At 40.4% G+C, this 17,554-nt stretch overlaps 1 protein-coding gene across 1 annotated transcript in view; it reads right to left on the bottom strand.

Moving 5' to 3' along the window:
- PCDH11X (protocadherin 11 X-linked) overlaps window positions 1-17,554 on the bottom strand; it is a 665,297-nt gene that overhangs the window by 89,368 nt on the left and 558,375 nt on the right. Inside the window, exon 7 of the mRNA XM_065410330.1 lies at window positions 15,224-15,244. Coding sequence (XP_065266402.1) covers window positions 15,224-15,244 — 21 coding nt within the window. The remainder of the gene's footprint in view (window positions 1-15,223; window positions 15,245-17,554) is intronic.

Raw genomic sequence — 17,554 nt, 5'->3', positions numbered from 1 at the left:
ATGGTTCCGTAGGTTAGGGCTGAGTTCCATTTTGCACAGGAATTCAATCTCTGATATGTATGAAAAATATAGTCTCTCTTCTCCAAAGTTATTGCACTTAATTTTGAGTAAGAATTAATTTGCTGAGAATTTACAAGTAAATGTGTTAATTCGTTATGAGCTAAAATTAATTAAGAACTGGGCTCTTTAATAAATTTAGCATCAGTGTAAATCTTTTATTTGTCCCAAACGATCTTAATAATAGAATAACACAGACTCTTCAAAATTTCCATATAGTTAAATTTAATTGAAATGCTGTGCACATGTTATTGTTTGAAGAAATCAGGTTGTAACTAAGTTAAGTTTTAACGCCTGTTGTGATTACATAGACTACAGGTAGATTCAGGTCAACAAAGTCCAGATATCCATCAGAATTATCTCAACCAAATACCACACTTCTTTAACAGCTAATTTGCAGGCAACAATTCCACTGATTTTTATGACTCAGTAATATTTAGGAGATTGGACACATGAGTAAAGAGTTCTTGCTGGCAAACTGAGGAATATTTTTAAACTAATTTTTAACTTTTCTCATTGCATAATATTCTAAAATGTCTTTTTCTTTCATGTCCTAATAAACTTGGATCAAAGTGTGTTTAAGAAAGGCAACTTCCAGACACCACTTGAATCACACAAGAACACAATTATTAATCCACATACTTTTTAGAAGCAGGTGGAGTTGGCACTATTTACAGTATAAATATATACATCTTATGGTGTGTACAGTTTAAGGGCTATATTCTGATACTTTTACATATAGTGATTCCAATGGGGCTACTCACAGTGTAAAGAACTATTCCATGTAAGTGTCTCAGAATCTAATTGTAATGTGAGAAGTCACAGTAAAGACAACTTCGTAGTACGGAACTGGTTTATTTGAGGCACCTGCTCTACATACAGTACTGTAAGTCTATTTTCATATCAGTGCTAAATTTGGTTTGCATTCTAAAATAGACAGTTACCCTGAATGGTCCCATTGATTTTAGTGACATCAAGCAAACACACATTAGTGTTTACAGCATCAGGGCCTTAAGGAGGAATAGGCTTTATTCAGAGATCTTATATCTCTAGTTTCTGTGTAGCTTTCTAAAATATATTGATTTATGTCCTAACAACACAATGCATCATCCTTGGCATTAATAACAAAGGAAAAACAAAACAAAACAAAAATAACTTTGCCATTTTCAATTATGAGTTCCAGAACTGTTTTCACATTTCCAATAAATCCTATCTGCCTTCCCACACATAATTAGGTATTATTTTCTACTTATAATTATTGTAACCTCCTGCTCTGACACTGACAAGATGTCATCCACAAAGAATAATCCTAGGTATTACTGATGGATTTGTAATTATAAGATAAGGGGTGGATGGGTGGGTGTGTTCATTCCATCATTATTATTTTTTTCTAGACTTGCTAAACTTGCCCTTCTCCCCTTTTCCTTTAAGAGTTCTTGTCCACCTAATTACAAAGTGATTAGCTGATGTAGTTTAAGGACCAAAATAAACACTTTAATAAGATATTTCTAGAGCCGTATTTGTCATATCTGAAAACAATGAAGAAAATATACTGGAAACTTTTTTTTTTTTTTTTTTTTTGCTGCCAACATACTAACTTACTATTTTGTCTAAGTACAGGAAGTCTTCCATACAAATCCTCTGGAGATCTCTGAGAGATGTTCAAGATACGAACCACTTTATGTAAGTGTGTGACGAACACCTCTCCTCTACAATATTAATTTTAGTACAGCAGGTGAATTGACAATCTATGAAATCACCTTATAATGTGGGTTTGCCAATTTGGTTACTGTTGTCCTGAAATAGACTTTATTTGTTGTTAATGATCTGGCTGTTGCAAACAGCACAGTGCTGTCAATATGAATCTTCTGCTGACATTTAAGAGCCAATAACTTTTTTATTTGTTTGTTTTCTAAAGTATTTTCATTTTAAGTCTCAGGGAGAGTAAGACATGGTTTCTGATGCACTGTGAGCTCTTTGACTTCAGGATTCATGTACTAGGGTTATTTTCAAAAGTGCATGCAACAGAGGCACTCAAAGAAATGCATGTGTGCATCCATTATTCCTGAAAGCCTCCCTCATGTGTTATGGTAGACAATCTTTTTGTTGATACTAGGAATAACAAATTTAGTTAAAATTAGAAAAAGAGCCAGGCCAGTCCCCTAAACTGAAACCAAAAACTTTCCACATGTAAAAAGACTAATTCTTTTTAATATTTCATTTTTTTCTATACATTTAGATATTTATATCTAGTAATTATGGTTATTTCAAGGTTCTATATACTGGAGAAAAATAAGCATCCTAAATGTTAGGCCCAAAAATATGGAGTATAGAACATTGTTTGGCCAGCTTAGCCAAAGTTAGGCTAACAGTAGTTGCTGGGCCATTCCTGTCTCTCTGTGAAACCTGAGGGCATGCTTGCTTGAGCTGCAGAGAATGAGATAAGAGGTGTGGGCCGCATTCTTGTACCAGAAGTGCTAGGAACAGTTTGTTTGGACATATGGAAACTTGCAGTCTCCACTCCCTGTTTCTGTTCTTCATCTGTTCTTAACTCCCTCCTTTCTCCTAGTTTCTGGTGCATGACAACAAAGCTCATAAGAAGTTGCTGAGGCATCACAAATTGTTTGTAGTGTCAAAGAAGATAGATATGCATGAATATTAGAAGCTTTCTAACTAATAAAGGGGGGCTGGGTTGTTTTAACTATGACGCGACGGAACTGTCTATATAACCTTACTAGTTATTGTAATCGGAGCTGGTTCTCAGTGGAGACGGGCCGCTCTCTTTTGTTGTGTGCACTCTTCAATAAAGAGCTTGTATTGGACCTTGCTGGTGTTGCCTGTCTCTCTCTCTGCGGTCAGACAACGAACGGTGCTGTCTGGGTTAAAGTCCCCGACACTAAATAACTTAATCTGTGAACTTTTCACAGTTGTCGTATATTCTTTTAATATATGTAAACCATGGGCAAAACCTAGGAAGTCAAAAAAAGAGAGAGAATTCATTCAAACGCCTCCTTTAAAGATTTGGAATTGTCATTTCACCACCTTTACATCCGCATCTTGCAGCTACCATAATGTGAATGCTTGTGGGAGTTAGCATGGGCTGTTGTTCTAATGGAGATCACTACGCTTAACATCACTTCTATGTACACTTGGGCTTTTGCACTTAAAAAGCTCTCCTCATTAAAATTTGGCTTACACTTACTTGTCTTCATTTTACAGGAGTTTTATGCAGCCAAATGGGTATATTGACTGTCTAGTATTTAACAACAACAACAAAATCTAACATACGGGTTAGCACACTGGCCTCTGGGCAGGATTTGACTGACATGCATGCCTGATTATATGGAATTGAAATATGTATGAGCAGCAGAGTTGCCATTCTTTTGTCCATAACCATCTTTTGTCCATTCTATAAAAGACTATACTTTGTGCTGCATCAATAGATACAAGTACCTACTCAGTTACTTGTTGCAATCGTGTTACACATTATGTCCACAAGAAAATGGTGCACAGTTTTTATAAAGGGTGGGTGGATATTTGATGCAGAATTGCTATACATAGGAAGGTAACGGGGTTTTGTTGTTTTGTTTCGTTATAGATTTAATCTTACAGTGTGAGGATGAGGGCTCTGAACTGGCAGCACTGAGCCACTCTAGTTACACAATCAGGCACTGCAAATTATTGGGCTGGCCAGAATACTGTACTCAGCAGAGGCAGCTAGGCACTGAACAGCTGTAAGTTATACTGGGGAGAATTCGCCTCTGTTTCACCTGTGTAAATCCAGGGTAATATCACTGAAATCAATGAAGTCACCTCAGATTTACACAGGTTTAAAAGCAGACTCTGGTTCAGTGATTTCATAGAATCGTTGGACATATTTCTGCATCAATGGCTGGACATTATGTCTACCCTTGCTACTAATTTCTTTTAAATGCGACTCTTAAGCCACTAATTCTGGCTGGTTTAGCAGTGAGTGAAAACTTACAAATGACTGCTATGTACCTAGTGTGCATTCACTGGGTTGCATGTAAGCACTACTATGCCCTATCACCACCTCCTGGCATCCTGACATTTCTTGCTATTTGTCAGTGCTCAGTATAGTGTGAATGTAGAGGTTTGCTGAGCACGGAGCACGTTTCTCTATACTATGTGACAGTTTTTGCACAGATACTGAGCTCTACAGCTTGTTTCTCCTTTACTTCTATCATCAGGTCTATAGAAATAAAAATTTAACATCTTTGTAGACATAGCTGGAGTCCTTCTAGTTCAAGGTCATTGTGGCTTTGTTTCTTGTGTGAAACAGAATAAACCTTAAGGTCTAACATTCCACAAATAAGGCTTTAGACTGACTAATTGGAGCTGCAATCTGTTCTATATCTTGTTTTCTGTCTACAAGCACTGTATGCATTTATCTTGTGCAACAGTTCTGTGATTCAGGAGAGTCACAGAACTGTTGCAACATACTCAGGCCAGTGCTTGTAGTTTTGATGGTTAGTAACCTGCACAGGCATATTGACCGATGTTAATATAAACACATTCTGGATTTAAGGCAGGAAGCAACGCACTCTGGATCTGTACTTGTTCCAGGGAAAACTGTTACTTCCCATATTCTAAAGAAGTGATTACTGGATTCAAAGACTATTACTAGTTCTTTGATATTAGAATCTTGAAGATGTGATGTAGTAGAACGTAACACCACTATTCTCTCAGTGATATGGGAATCTATACACAGGATATGATAAAATAAAAATATATAGTAAATGGAATGTGTTATTTTCCATTTTGTCCACTGTGTCATTTTGATGTGTGATTGTTAAAGATGGGACTGAGCCATGAACTTCAAATCTAGATCAGGATCCAGTTTCAAATTTTCCCCAAATCCAGAGGGAAAGGCTATCATGATCTGGTTCAACCCACCTCTAATCTTTAGGCCATGCTGTAACTGCATCAAAGTCTAACAGATCTTCTTGTATGCAGACATCTGAGCTCCATATCCAGGTTCCATAACCAGGAGGCAACTCTATATCCAGGGAGGCTAGGCATTGTAAACCACCCTCCAGATGTCACGTGGGCACTCTTCCAGCACATGAGTTATTGTCTGCAACACTACCCCACAGTCACAGTATGGAGAGAAAACTAGGCCAATTCAGTGCACAGTTGCAGTAACTGTGGATGAATCAGAGTAACCTGTTCAGCCTAGTCCAGGATCTATGATCAAGTGGGCCAGGAGGCAGGTGCAGTGATGGACACCTGAATTTACTTACTATGTTAGATGCTCATTTTCACTAATATTTCCACATTGTAAGAAAGTACTTTTCAGCCCCCTGGAAGTGCTGATCATAGTAAATGGCCAATAGCCCTCTTTTCCAGGAGTGCATGAGCTGGGGGAGGGGGGGCAAGAGATCAGCTGGGGTGTCACACCTGAGGCTGCAGGAATGGAATTCCTCCCCTGAATACAAGCAGACCTTTGAGTTGGCACTGCGTGTTGTTTCCTGTCTGAAGACAGGCTAATTTTCAGTCTCAGAGATGAATGTGGCCCACTGGACTGATTCTGATCCTATCGACATTAAAGGCAAAAATTCCAATTTATTTCAATGGGAGCAAAATTGGGTCCATTGTATTCAGAAGAATACAGTAATAAAGAACAGATAAGAGGGCTGTAAAAGAACACATTCCTGTTGTGAAAGGAAGAAAGTTTTTGTCTTCTCCTTTGCAGCTATTGTTAACACTTCAATACTACGGGGAACACATCAATTAGCGCTTAGCAAATCAAAGCAACACATGTATAGCAATGCTTTGTCTTTGATAATAAGGTTGGCTGGTCCTTACTTTTTTAAAAATTGAAAATACTGAGCTATAGATTTATCATATATTATTTTCAGCCAGTTCTACCCGGACAATGTAAAGGTTGCTAAGAGTTACAATCAATAAGTAAAAAAAAAAATAAAAGACTTTATTTACAGTACCTGTCAGTGGTTTTAATGCAGTCATTGTAGTGTAATACATAACATTACTGCAGCTTTTTTTAGTCTACAGGTTATTTTTTCCTCTCTCTTCCAATGCTAGCATAAAAAATTACACCAGCGAAAGAAATGCAGTTTTGCCAAACCCATTTCCCATTCCTAAATAAGAAGTAGCTGTTCCTGTAGAGCTGACATGCATAAACGATACAAAACAAGAACTTGTGTCAAGGAAATTGTGGGGATGGAGGCGGGAAGGAAGAATGACACACAAACAATAAGCAGACACAAATCAATGTTGAGTGCTGTATGTATGAATGAAAATGTTAATTCCTATTGAAAATTTTATTTTGTATTTCTAAAATCAAACTGGAAGAGAAAAAGTAAAAAAAAAAAACTAAAACAGAAATGTGTTTAGTTGCTGTTCAGCTGCATGAAATATATGGGAGAACATGTTTAGCTGCATGTTTAATTGCTAGTGCCTCATCAATAGGAATAAACCCATAGATTAGTGGTGGGCAAACTGCGGCCCGCGGGCCACACGCAGCCCGTCAAAGTAATCCTCTGCTGGGCTGCCAGACAGTTTGTTTATATTTGCACGGCCACCCACAGCTCCCAGGGGCCGTGGTTCACCGTTCCCAGCCAATGGGAGTTGCAGGAAGCGGCAGCCATCATAAAAAAATTAATTGCTATTAATCACACTGTTAAACAATAGAATACCAATTGAAATTTATTAAATATTTTTGGATGTTTTTTCTACATTTTCAAATATATCAATTTCAATTACAACACTGCTCACTTTATATTATTTTTTATTACAAGTATTTGCACTGTAAAAATAATAATCAAAAGAAATAGTATTTTTCAATTCACCTCATACAAGTACTGCAGTGCAATCTCTTTGTCAGGAAAGTGCAACTTACAAATGTAGTTCTTTTTGGCACATTTTTCTCAGGCAAGCAAGAAACAAAATACTGATCATGTAAACATAGCCTAAATTAATGAACTTGATAAATCTGCCCAAAACAGATAATGAAGGTTTCAGAAGAAGGCATGTGGGAAATGGGGGAAGGGAGGAGAAAGAGAAAGTACAGTAAGAAGCAGAGAGATTCTGTAATTTGGAAAAGAAATTACAAAAATGAACATGAATTCAATCTTCATCCTCGTAGAGAGATGATGATAACCTGGGTTACCAAAGTGTTAGAAGAAACATATTGTTCATGTCATATAATGGCACATTTCTGATTTCTGCAATTTCTGATTGATGCAATTACCTCCTCACTAATTTTTTATTTGCATCTAGTTCTGTAACACCAGTGACCATTTTCCCTCTCCTTACTAATTCATGCTACAGAAAATATATACATAGCTTCCTTTGCTTTTGCATGGTGTGTTTGTTAATGCACAACTTCCCCACTCACATTTAAAATGGATTTTTTTATCTATCACAGTTAAAACAGTTTCTGTTTCTGAGATGAATAAGAGGAAAAAGGTCCACAGGGATGCTTTTTAGAGCCTTTCATTTTATTTGGTTTTATGGGAGGGAACCCAGCCTGGGATTTACCTGCACATTTCATAAGTGAAAAATGTAATTTTAACAAGTTTGAATTAGTGTTATACAGGTAAAGAAATACATTATTCCATTTAATTCACTTAGTAGAATTCTGCAGATAACACTTTTCACTGATGGCATTCACAGGTAACAGGGTTCCCTCACAACTAAAATAAATACGTACCTGGACTGTAACAATGCTCTTCAGTGGCATCTAGTGAACTTCATGAACTGACAGTAGGTGTGAATCTTTTTTATTAGTTGAAGAAAATCGGCTGTGTTGTTCCATTCTCCATTCATTTTTAACACTTTATTTTTGCACTCCCATTAAATGTCAAATTGTTCCATGCTTTAGTATAGAACACTTTATCACCTGTACCCATTTCTGGACAAACTTATGAACAATGAGCAATTTACATAGCAATTTAATTCAGCCCTCTTTCTGCTATAATAAGGTGTGTATGTTAAACAGGGACTATATGAATAGACATGAAGCCAGCAGACAGGAGTCTTCACATTTTGTATTATCTTACTTTTGCTATTTGCACAGTATATTTTCCCATCCATTTTGATGTGTTCGGTACTGATGATCATATTACAAATGTGCATCCGCATTACTTGGCCACCAAATGATTGGTAGGTAGGTAGGTAGGTAGATAGAGCATTACCTGGCCATCAAATTATTAGATAGAATGACAGACAGACCTTCTCATTATAGATGCACACAAGAAGGCCAACTTCAGCATAAGAACAGTAATGATGATTACTAAGAAACTCTTGAAGTGCAGACAGAGTAGTACCTTCAGAGACAAGGGAGGAGCCTCTTAAATCATTGAAAGGGAAAATCAACAAGGGAATCTCTCTCCAAGTATTATACGGCTTTCTGGATTTCAGTGCTCGCTCATGCAGAATAAACCACATGTGTGAGGTGAGGCACAACAGTGGTGGAGTGTATGAATATAACAGTCTGGCTTTCAGCTCATTGCTGACACAATGCTGGACTTGTTGAGTTCACGTCCACATAGGAAATAGTCACTATATCAGAGATGACAGTGTCTATCTCCAAGTTTCAACGCAATGTTCTCCATGGCGCTATAGCAGGGCCGGCTCTAGGCACCAGCCCTCCAAGCATGTGCTTGGGGCGGCACTCCCCAAAGGGCGGCACTCCGGCTCCCTTTTTTTTTTTTTTCCTTCGGGCGCAAAAAGCTGGGAGCCGGCCCTGAGCGGAGGTGAGCTGCAGCGGTGGGGGGGCGTGGGGAGGGCCGCAGGAAGAAACCCTGGGGGGGGGGGGCAGAGGAACCGCTCCCCCCCAGCTCACCTCCGTTCCACTGCTGCCTGCTCCGTTCCACTGCTGCCTGCTCCCCCGAGCGCGCTGCTGCTCCGCTTCTCCCTCCTCCCTCCCAGGCTTGCTGCGCGAATCAGCTGTTTTGCGGCAAGCCTGGGAGGGAGGGGGGAGAAGCGGAGCGGCGGCGGCGCGCTCAGGGGAGCAGGCGGAGCAGAGGTGAGCTGCGGCGGTGGGGGGCACGGGGAGGGCCGCAGGAAGTAACCCTGGGGGGGGGCAGAGGAACCGCTTCCCCCCCCAGCTCACCTCCGCCTCCTCCCCTGAGCGCGCTGCCACTCCGCTTCTCCCCCCTCCCTCCCAGCGTGGAGGGAGGGGTAGGAGGGGAAATGCGGCGCGCCCAGGGGAGGAGGCGGGGCCGGGGATTTGGGGAAGGGTTGGAATGGGGCGGGGAAGGGGCGGAGTTGGGGCGGGGCCGGGGGGTGCAGGAAAATTTTTTTCCTTGGGGCGGCAAAAAACTTGGAGCCGACCCTGCGCTATAGCAACATAAGATAGACAGTTTTCTGGCATGTGTGCAACTGAAATTCATACCGTTTAAAAAAAAACAAGAGGACAAAGTAAGTGATGCAAGGTCTGGACAGTTTAACATATGAAATATTAACACACCATCCCTGCAAGTTTGCCAGTTGTGAATGTTGAATGAGAAAGGAACAGGATCACTGTTTCATATGCAGTACTATAGTAAGAGTGCTGTTGTGTTTATTAACACATAAGATTAAAGACTTGACAGAATGAAGTTAATGGCAGGAGTTTTGCTGTTGACTTCAATGGGACCAGAATTTCACCCATGAAATTTGCTTGTTGTCAAGCTTTATTTCATATGTGAAACTTAGTCCAGGTTCGTCAACAGATATGCAAAACTGTTCAAGTAAACTCGGGCCATTTTGTGGTTCAACAGTCAAAACATGTGAAATTCTCATTTCACATGGTTTAGATATAAAACCAGGGGAAAATTGGTAGCAGTGAATAAGCTGATACTAGACCATAATGAGTATTGACCAGAGTCTGATACCAGTTATACCAATGTTAATCTGGAATAAATCAACTACATATGCAAATGTGTAGGGAATATCCATTTGTGCATGCTATTGGGCCATATGCATGCACGCAGTTGGGGGGTGAGGGGAGAGGGAGGTTCAGAGGGCAGGAATAGAAGAGTGCAAACTGCTTCTGTATAATTAAGGCCCACCAAAATATGGCACTCTGGATTAAACGAGCAAGAAAACTTCACCCCCAAATTTTATATACGCTCCCATTTTCTGTGCCCAAAACTTGTGTTTATGTAGGTAAATCAGGCATCTGCCTGCCGAATGAGCTTTACCTAGCTCTTACACTTCAGCAGTATTTAATAAGGAACATATAACTTCTTCTTTGAATCTTTACTATTATGGTAATTTTTCGCAGATTGCAGCAAAAAACCTCAACAATTCCCAGAATTCATTCTGTTTTAGAGGAGGTCTTTCTGTTACCTAGAGAATGCTACATTTGTTATGTATTTGACCAAACTACTATTTGATCATAGTGTCGTCAAGCACATGAGCATTTGAACTGATCTCCCAAAAGCAATAATGGTTTATTGATACAAATTGAAATAAAGTTTTGGTTTTATGCCTTAACCAGCTTGGGGAAGTAATTTGTACATTTTTCTGTATTTAAGAGTTTGCAGTGCCGGAATAATCCCTGCATCACTTGATTCTGATATCAGGGGATATTTGTGTGGGTCAAACTCAGCAATAAATGGACACAAGTACACAGGACTAACATTACATTTCTGTTTTATGAGAGCTGAGCTCTGTGAATTGATTGTGTTATTGATTATGGCTAAAGTCCACAAATCATTTAGTCTAAAACTTACCTTTAAGCATCTAATCAGTCCTCTGATAACTTCAAGATTAAGCCCAGGCTTGCTTATGGGCTTGGAGACTGTATCATAGTTCCCAATAGCAATATGCAAGTGTTCAATAAAAGGTTTGAGAAAATGTTAGAATCTTTAGGAAGGAATGAAAAATTACCACCATCCAGTGAGTCTGCGCTTTAGCTGATTTTACAGTTAATACATTTTTTATAGGTTCGTAGGTACCACAGCAGTGAGGATAGCACATATAGTGTAGATTATATAGGCAGAGTTGTGAGCGATAATATTTCTCTGGCTAGGTTTTCTGTTGCTATAAACTCTAGAACTGGTTGGGAAAATTTTGTAAAAATGCATTTCCAAAGAAAAATGGGAACCATTTTGCAACAAAAAAATCTTTCTGATTTTTTGAAAAGCTCCCGTGGACTCTCAGTCCTCTGGGGTTTAGTAGCCTTCCCGCTAGGCATCACATAGCTTTCTCCATGCACTTGTATGCAATCTCCTTGGCTTCTCTGTGCCCTCTCTGTTATACCATGCACTTCTGGTTCACTTCTTCATACCTTATTAGGACGTTCCTTTGGCTTCTGAGAATTCTTCTGAGAATTCACAAGCTCAGCCATGGAATATTCCTATGTAGGCCCCGGTTGTGCTCTTCTAGGCCACCCTAATTTATCAGTGAGCTGGACTGCAATCTTTCAGTTTCTGATATGGCTCTATACCTTTTGTCAAAAATCACCATTTCCAATCACCAATTCCCCACTACAACCGCTTCCATATCCTACAGCCACTGTAGAAACTGGAGCTGCTGCCTCTAGTTTCTTTGCTTCCTCCCTTCCCACAACCTCATCTAGTGACAGAAAATTATTAAACAGAAACAGGCAATATAAAGCAATCTTTCAATACTTAACCATTATCTAAACCTTTTCATCAATTAAAGATGTCAAAATAAAAATTATTTTGATAGATGTAGAAAGGTAATATTTCATAATAACTCTATGATAAGGAAATTAACTAACATCACAGCTAGTCTGAAATTTGGTTACATTGTCAGACCTTACAGTCTGCTACTAATTACTATATCTACTATGTACTGTCCTCCTCATTCACTTTGCTAACATGCACACAGACACCCCTGTCACACTGCTTATTTATTTTTATGGACAATCTGCCTGACATGATTTCCTTTCTCACCCAGTCCTCTCTGATAGTAACTTATTTGTGGAACTAAATTGTTGCCTAGTGCACTGCGATCTGGAAACTTGCTACTAATTACTGGGCTAGTAATTGCTAACCCAACTAGTGGCAATGGGAAATCAAACTTCTGTCTCTGGAGGGCCCCAGGGACTGTCAGTGAAGTATCTTTTTATCAGTTGGCTTCTTTTTCTCTTTCTGAGAATGCAGTCCTACGTTTTGTTTTGCATTGTTTTTCTCCCTTCCTGAAAGCACGTAAGCTACAATAACCAGAATACCAAGAAACCTTGCACAACAGACTCTATACACGCTCAAAGAAAAAGCACACTTTAATTAGATTATTTCACTACAATTTTTTGTAATGACTATTGAAGGCACAGAAGAGGAATGCTACAACTATAATTATAGTATTTGACATACTAACAACTTAAGTACTAGATTCCTCCAAATTTACCAAGCCTTTCCCCTTCCCAGACTTTCTATTGATGCAATATTTAAAATGCCCCACACAGATTCATGCATGTGCAGCAGACAACTGATTGGCACAAGGTGGTTTGTTTTCCTGAATGATGCCAGGATGATCTTCACTCACAGTCTTTTATCGATCCTTGAAACAAATATCATCCTGTACTGGTTTCATTAAGCAGGCTCTCTCTTGTTAATTACCGCTCGCTCAAACCTTTTGGTGTTTCATTAAGGTGAACAAATTGGAGGAATTAAATAAACAATCTATGTCGGCCGGCTGCTGTGGCTCTCTCGCTCCTAGTCTTTAATTCCCCAGAATGCCAATAATGAAAAGTTTTTTCCTCTTCTTTTTTCCACAGTTTCTGACATTGAATCACAACAAAGTGGTGAAATGCACCATTAGAATTGACTAACTCAAGTTGGAAAATAGTTTGAAAGGCTAGGATTTTCAACTTGCAGATCCTTTTCAACTTGAGGGATGGTGTTATAACTTGCTGAAGGTATACGTTTCATCATCCTCTGTGCACAGGATTAAAAAGGGTCAGTTTCCCAGCCAAGATACTCTAAATGGGGAAGATTTTCCAAAAAGTAAGAGTAATATTTTAAATGTCTTTCTGAAACACACAGGAAAATGCTCCATCCTAAGAGGAGGTACTTCCAAAATTCCTTTAAAATTAATGTAAAAAACAGGGAGTCTCCCTCAAGAAGAAAGAAATTTGGCAGGTCCGTGAAATTTCTAATAGGCACTCCAGAGTCAGGCTATTTGAAGAGAAGGCAGGGCTCTCCTTAATATGTGAACAATTACTTGGCTTAGTCAGTATGTTGTCAGGTGTGATAAGGCAGCTGCCCCTCACTGGCAGAAAGGGGTTAAAAGCAGCGGTAGGGAGGCTGTGCCGGATGCAGCCAATCAGAGAAGGGCTGAAGGAAGCAGCAAATCAAGACCAAGCAGGCCCACATAAAAAGGGAGCTGCAGGGCAGAAGAGTCAGTTCTCTGCTGGGAGCCCAGGGAGGAAGGAATGTGTCTGTGGAGAGCTGAGAGAACTGCCAGCACCGTGCACAGAGCAGTGCTGTAAGCAGGCACTGGGGAAGTTAGAGAGAGCTCCTGGCTGGCTGCTAGGGCCTGCAGGCTGAGGCCCTGAGGTAAGGGCAGAAGAGGATGCTGGAGCCGCATGGGAAGTGGCCCCAGGACAATGGACTGCAGTTGCCACTGAGGGAAGGGGCTGGCTAGAGACTGCAGGTCCCCTGGAAGGGGGGGAATACAGAGTGCGGCACAGCTGGAGGGCAGTGTCGCTGAAAAGGACGCTGCGGTCCTTGGCTAGACATGGGTCCTAGAGCAGGAGTGACGGTGGCAAGGGCGCACTACCTTGCAGAGCTAATTCCCAAGACAACTAGCGGGAGGCACCAGAGTGGTGAGCGCACCCCGTTACATCAGGCTTCTGGAAATAGCTAGTTAACACTGGGCCTGCTCAGCAGTTTAACTAGTATTAGCATAATTATTCCAGTGTAATGTGCTACCACTTGTCAAACAAAACATGATTTATTTTGCCAAAAGGTTCACAGAGCTTAGAGAAGAGGATTTAAAATAACAAACAGACCTACATATATAACAGTTTACCCACACTTGGCCTCCCCCTTGAACCCCTGGGTAGACTTAGCTTAGCCTTGATGCCTCTCCATGGACACCAAGTTACAGCTTGCTTGGTGCAGACCCCTGACTTCCAGTCAGGATCTGCTTGTGGGTCAGCCTCACAGCACACTCACCACTCACCACTTCCTTTCTGTCAGAGGCACCTTTTTAACTGGTCTGGGGCTTTTGATTTTATAGGATCTCAGCACTGGAAAAACAGAACCTGTTAACTCTGATGGAACCTGGAAACAGCATCTCCGAGTAATGGCCCCACTATTCTTTGCTGCCTTGAAGATAGTGCCTGAAGCTTTCTTATCTCTTACTCCTTATTTTCTTTCCAGTCTAGGCCAGCTCTACTCTGATTTAACCCTTTGAGTTCAAGTAGGCATCAAGACAAAACTAAACCAAGAAGTACGTCTGAAGGGTCTGTGAAAACCATTGTCAAAGTCTGGGACTGCTAGCACCAAATCTTTTCTCAGAGCTTCTTTCAGTTCACAGAAACACTTCTGACACCATTCCATCCAGACCACCTTGTCTGGGATCAACTTTTACTTCTTTGTTTGCACAGCACCTGGGTCCTGGTTCAAGATTAGGGCTCTGAGGCACTACAGCAAAATAAATAATAAATCATTTAATTTGCATTGTCACCCCAACACTAGTGATTTTCCTTACAGCCTCCACTGAATCTGTGGATCTGCAGGCAGAATTAGAAGAGAAAGATTTAGATTTTTAAGATTTTTTTTACTAAGAGTGGGACACAGGCTACATCTAAATTTGCTGTCAGCAAACACTGCACTTTTTTCTGGAGACTGCCATGTTTTACACCAGATTCAGATCACACAAAACAACAGAGGACTACTGTAGTAAGAAGATGAATGGAGTCTCATTTTGGCTTCTCAGTGGGTGGAGTGGTTTTTGTGCCAGGAGGCTACAGCTACCCAACTCTAACCCTCATTGTAACAAACAATTCACTTTTTATCAGTTCTATACCCTTTTATAAATTAAGAGCTTTAGTGGACAATATGCTATTACCTTGTATTCTGGGGAAAAAATATTATAATTAATATATATTATATTTACATACATTTCAATGGACACTGGTCCAAAGGAGCACAATTACAACACAAGGATGTGGAAATTCCAATTTACTATCTCTTCCTTCCTCCCTTAACCACTCCACCTCCCTTTTCCCTTCAGTTTTCTATCTACAGCTTGTCTTTATCTGAAAGGTACCTATCAGCTATTATGTGGCTGACTGGTAGTGATGAGCCTGCCAAAATGTGACAGCCTTATCTACAGCACAGCCCTGCAAATTGCCAACCATTGATCCAGCAGTATGTGCCAGCTGATCAGTGCAAGGCTGTTTTGATTTCTTTTCCCGTAGGAAAGAAGTGAACGGCTTTGCCTGGTGCCTACTGGAAATTATTTGTCAGTGCAATTCCCCACCCGGTCAAAGAAGCAGAAAATTAGACTCTAGCTAGATGAATTAAGATATGACACCCTCCCTCCTTACTTGACCTCAATCATGGACAGCTATTACACTTTCTCTCCTGAAATGTAGAAGAAAAAAAAGAGCCCCAAACTGATCTGCATTATTACATCATTTCTGTTCAGACTGAATTTACATAAATCTCTCCCTCAACATACGTAGCCCAGCCTTGTCATTGTTTTATTTAATTTTCTATGGTAGCTATCTAGGAGTTTTCCTAACACTTATTTTGTAAATCACTAGAAAGATCAGACTCCCCATCAGGAAAAAAAAAGAATGTGTGTAAATAGCTGTGCTCTGTTATGAGAAGCAATAACCTTCTCCCAATTATACTTTGTTTAGTGTTACAATGAGCTATTTTCTTGAGATTTGGCAAACAAGTTCTTCTGGGATCACTTGGAAAAGCTCACAAGCTCAGTGTTATGTATTCACCTCTTGTCTGAAACTAAAAGCAAACCCTAAAACAGACTGCTATATTAATATTCAGGTTCATTCCTGTTCTCTCTCTCTCGTTATATTACATATGTATTTCTGTCTATAATTACAAATGGTGGATAGCAGATAGACAGGAATGGAGACTGAAGTCTTCACTTGTCTGTGAAGTCTCAGCTTCAATAGTTTCTCAGAATGAGGTTAGGGAAAAATATGTTGCTTTGCCCTTGTTAAAAAAAAGAATTCTTCCAACAGATTCCCTGAGTTCTAGTGCCTCAGTGCTTTAAAGCAGAGACTTGAAATTTGGCAGGGATTTTGCCCTGATGTTCTTGTAAAATGTTCGCCCCAATTTCTATCGCTTATAAGCACCTTAAAAAAAAATCAGTTCACACATGCTCAGCGGGTACTTGTTAGAGATTGGCAGCTAAATTCTCTGAAGATTCCATCTATACTGAACACGCTCTATCCCTTCGCAGCTCCTACATGTAAACTGGACTCCATGTGCACCATCCCCACAGAGCAACTGAAAATGTTCCATCCCAGGATATCAGAGTCTGAGAGCAGGACTTTCTTTGCATATGTTCATCCTGGTTGACAAGGCCCCGGAACAAACTGACAGCATAGAATTTTTTTCCCATGCTTTCTCAGTGCTTACCCTGATAGCAAATAGGCAGCAAATATGAAGTAGGAGGAAGTCCCTGATTCAAATCTGCAGGGGTGAAGAAGAGGCAGAAGGGGGAGACAGACTGTAGGAACCAGAGCGTATGGGACAGCAGAGGGAAACAGGGCAGGAACCAAGGGATGAGGATTGAGTACGAGAGAAGGAGGAAAACAAGCTGGGGTGTGTGGGAAGGTTGGACAGGAGTGGGGAGGGAACAGAAGGGAGGCAGTCTGGAAGTACAGGCACAGAAAGGTCTATAACCACCAGAGCACACTTCCTTCCAAAACCTGGACCTGAACCCAGGAGTCTTGAGTCTCAAGTCTCACCATTCCCCTGCAGTCAGCAAATAGCTGATAAACCTATTGAAAAGTGTGCCTCTCACCCTCCTCTAGTACTGGTATACAAAGAAGATAATGGCCTACTTGTATGGCTGTGCGTAGTATCCAACAATGACATCATAGCATCTTGAGAGTTCTCTTGTGGCTGTATAATCTGATCTGCAAGGAGCCAGGTTGCGAATGGATGTCACACAGGAATGTGCAGGCTCCCACTGAAGACTTGGCATGACACTTGGCCCATTTTTCAGTCAGTTTTTTGCATCTGTCTTTCTCAAAGTGTTTATAACCTTTATTGATAGTTGTTCTCCATGCAGGTCTGTCCTTGGCTGTGTCCTCAAAGTTAATAATATTTACGTTGCATGAGTTGAGATTCTGCTTAAGGGTATCTTTGTGTTGCCTGCCTTTCTTGACCTTTACAAGTTTCAGGTCACCACAGAGGACTTTTTCAGGAATCTGTCACCACCCATTCTGATAACAATTGGTACAGCTAAGTTGAACTTTGTAAACACTGCCTTGATGCTAGTTATTTTTGCTCTTCCAAGTGTCTGTACAAGGTGAGGGTCAATAGACTTCCACATTACAGAATTTGTC

This window comes from Emys orbicularis, chromosome 9 (genome assembly GCF_028017835.1).
Source record: "Emys orbicularis isolate rEmyOrb1 chromosome 9, rEmyOrb1.hap1, whole genome shotgun sequence".
Classification (NCBI taxonomy): Eukaryota; Metazoa; Chordata; order Testudines; family Emydidae; genus Emys; species Emys orbicularis.
This window is presented reverse-complemented; position numbering and strand designations above follow the sequence as displayed.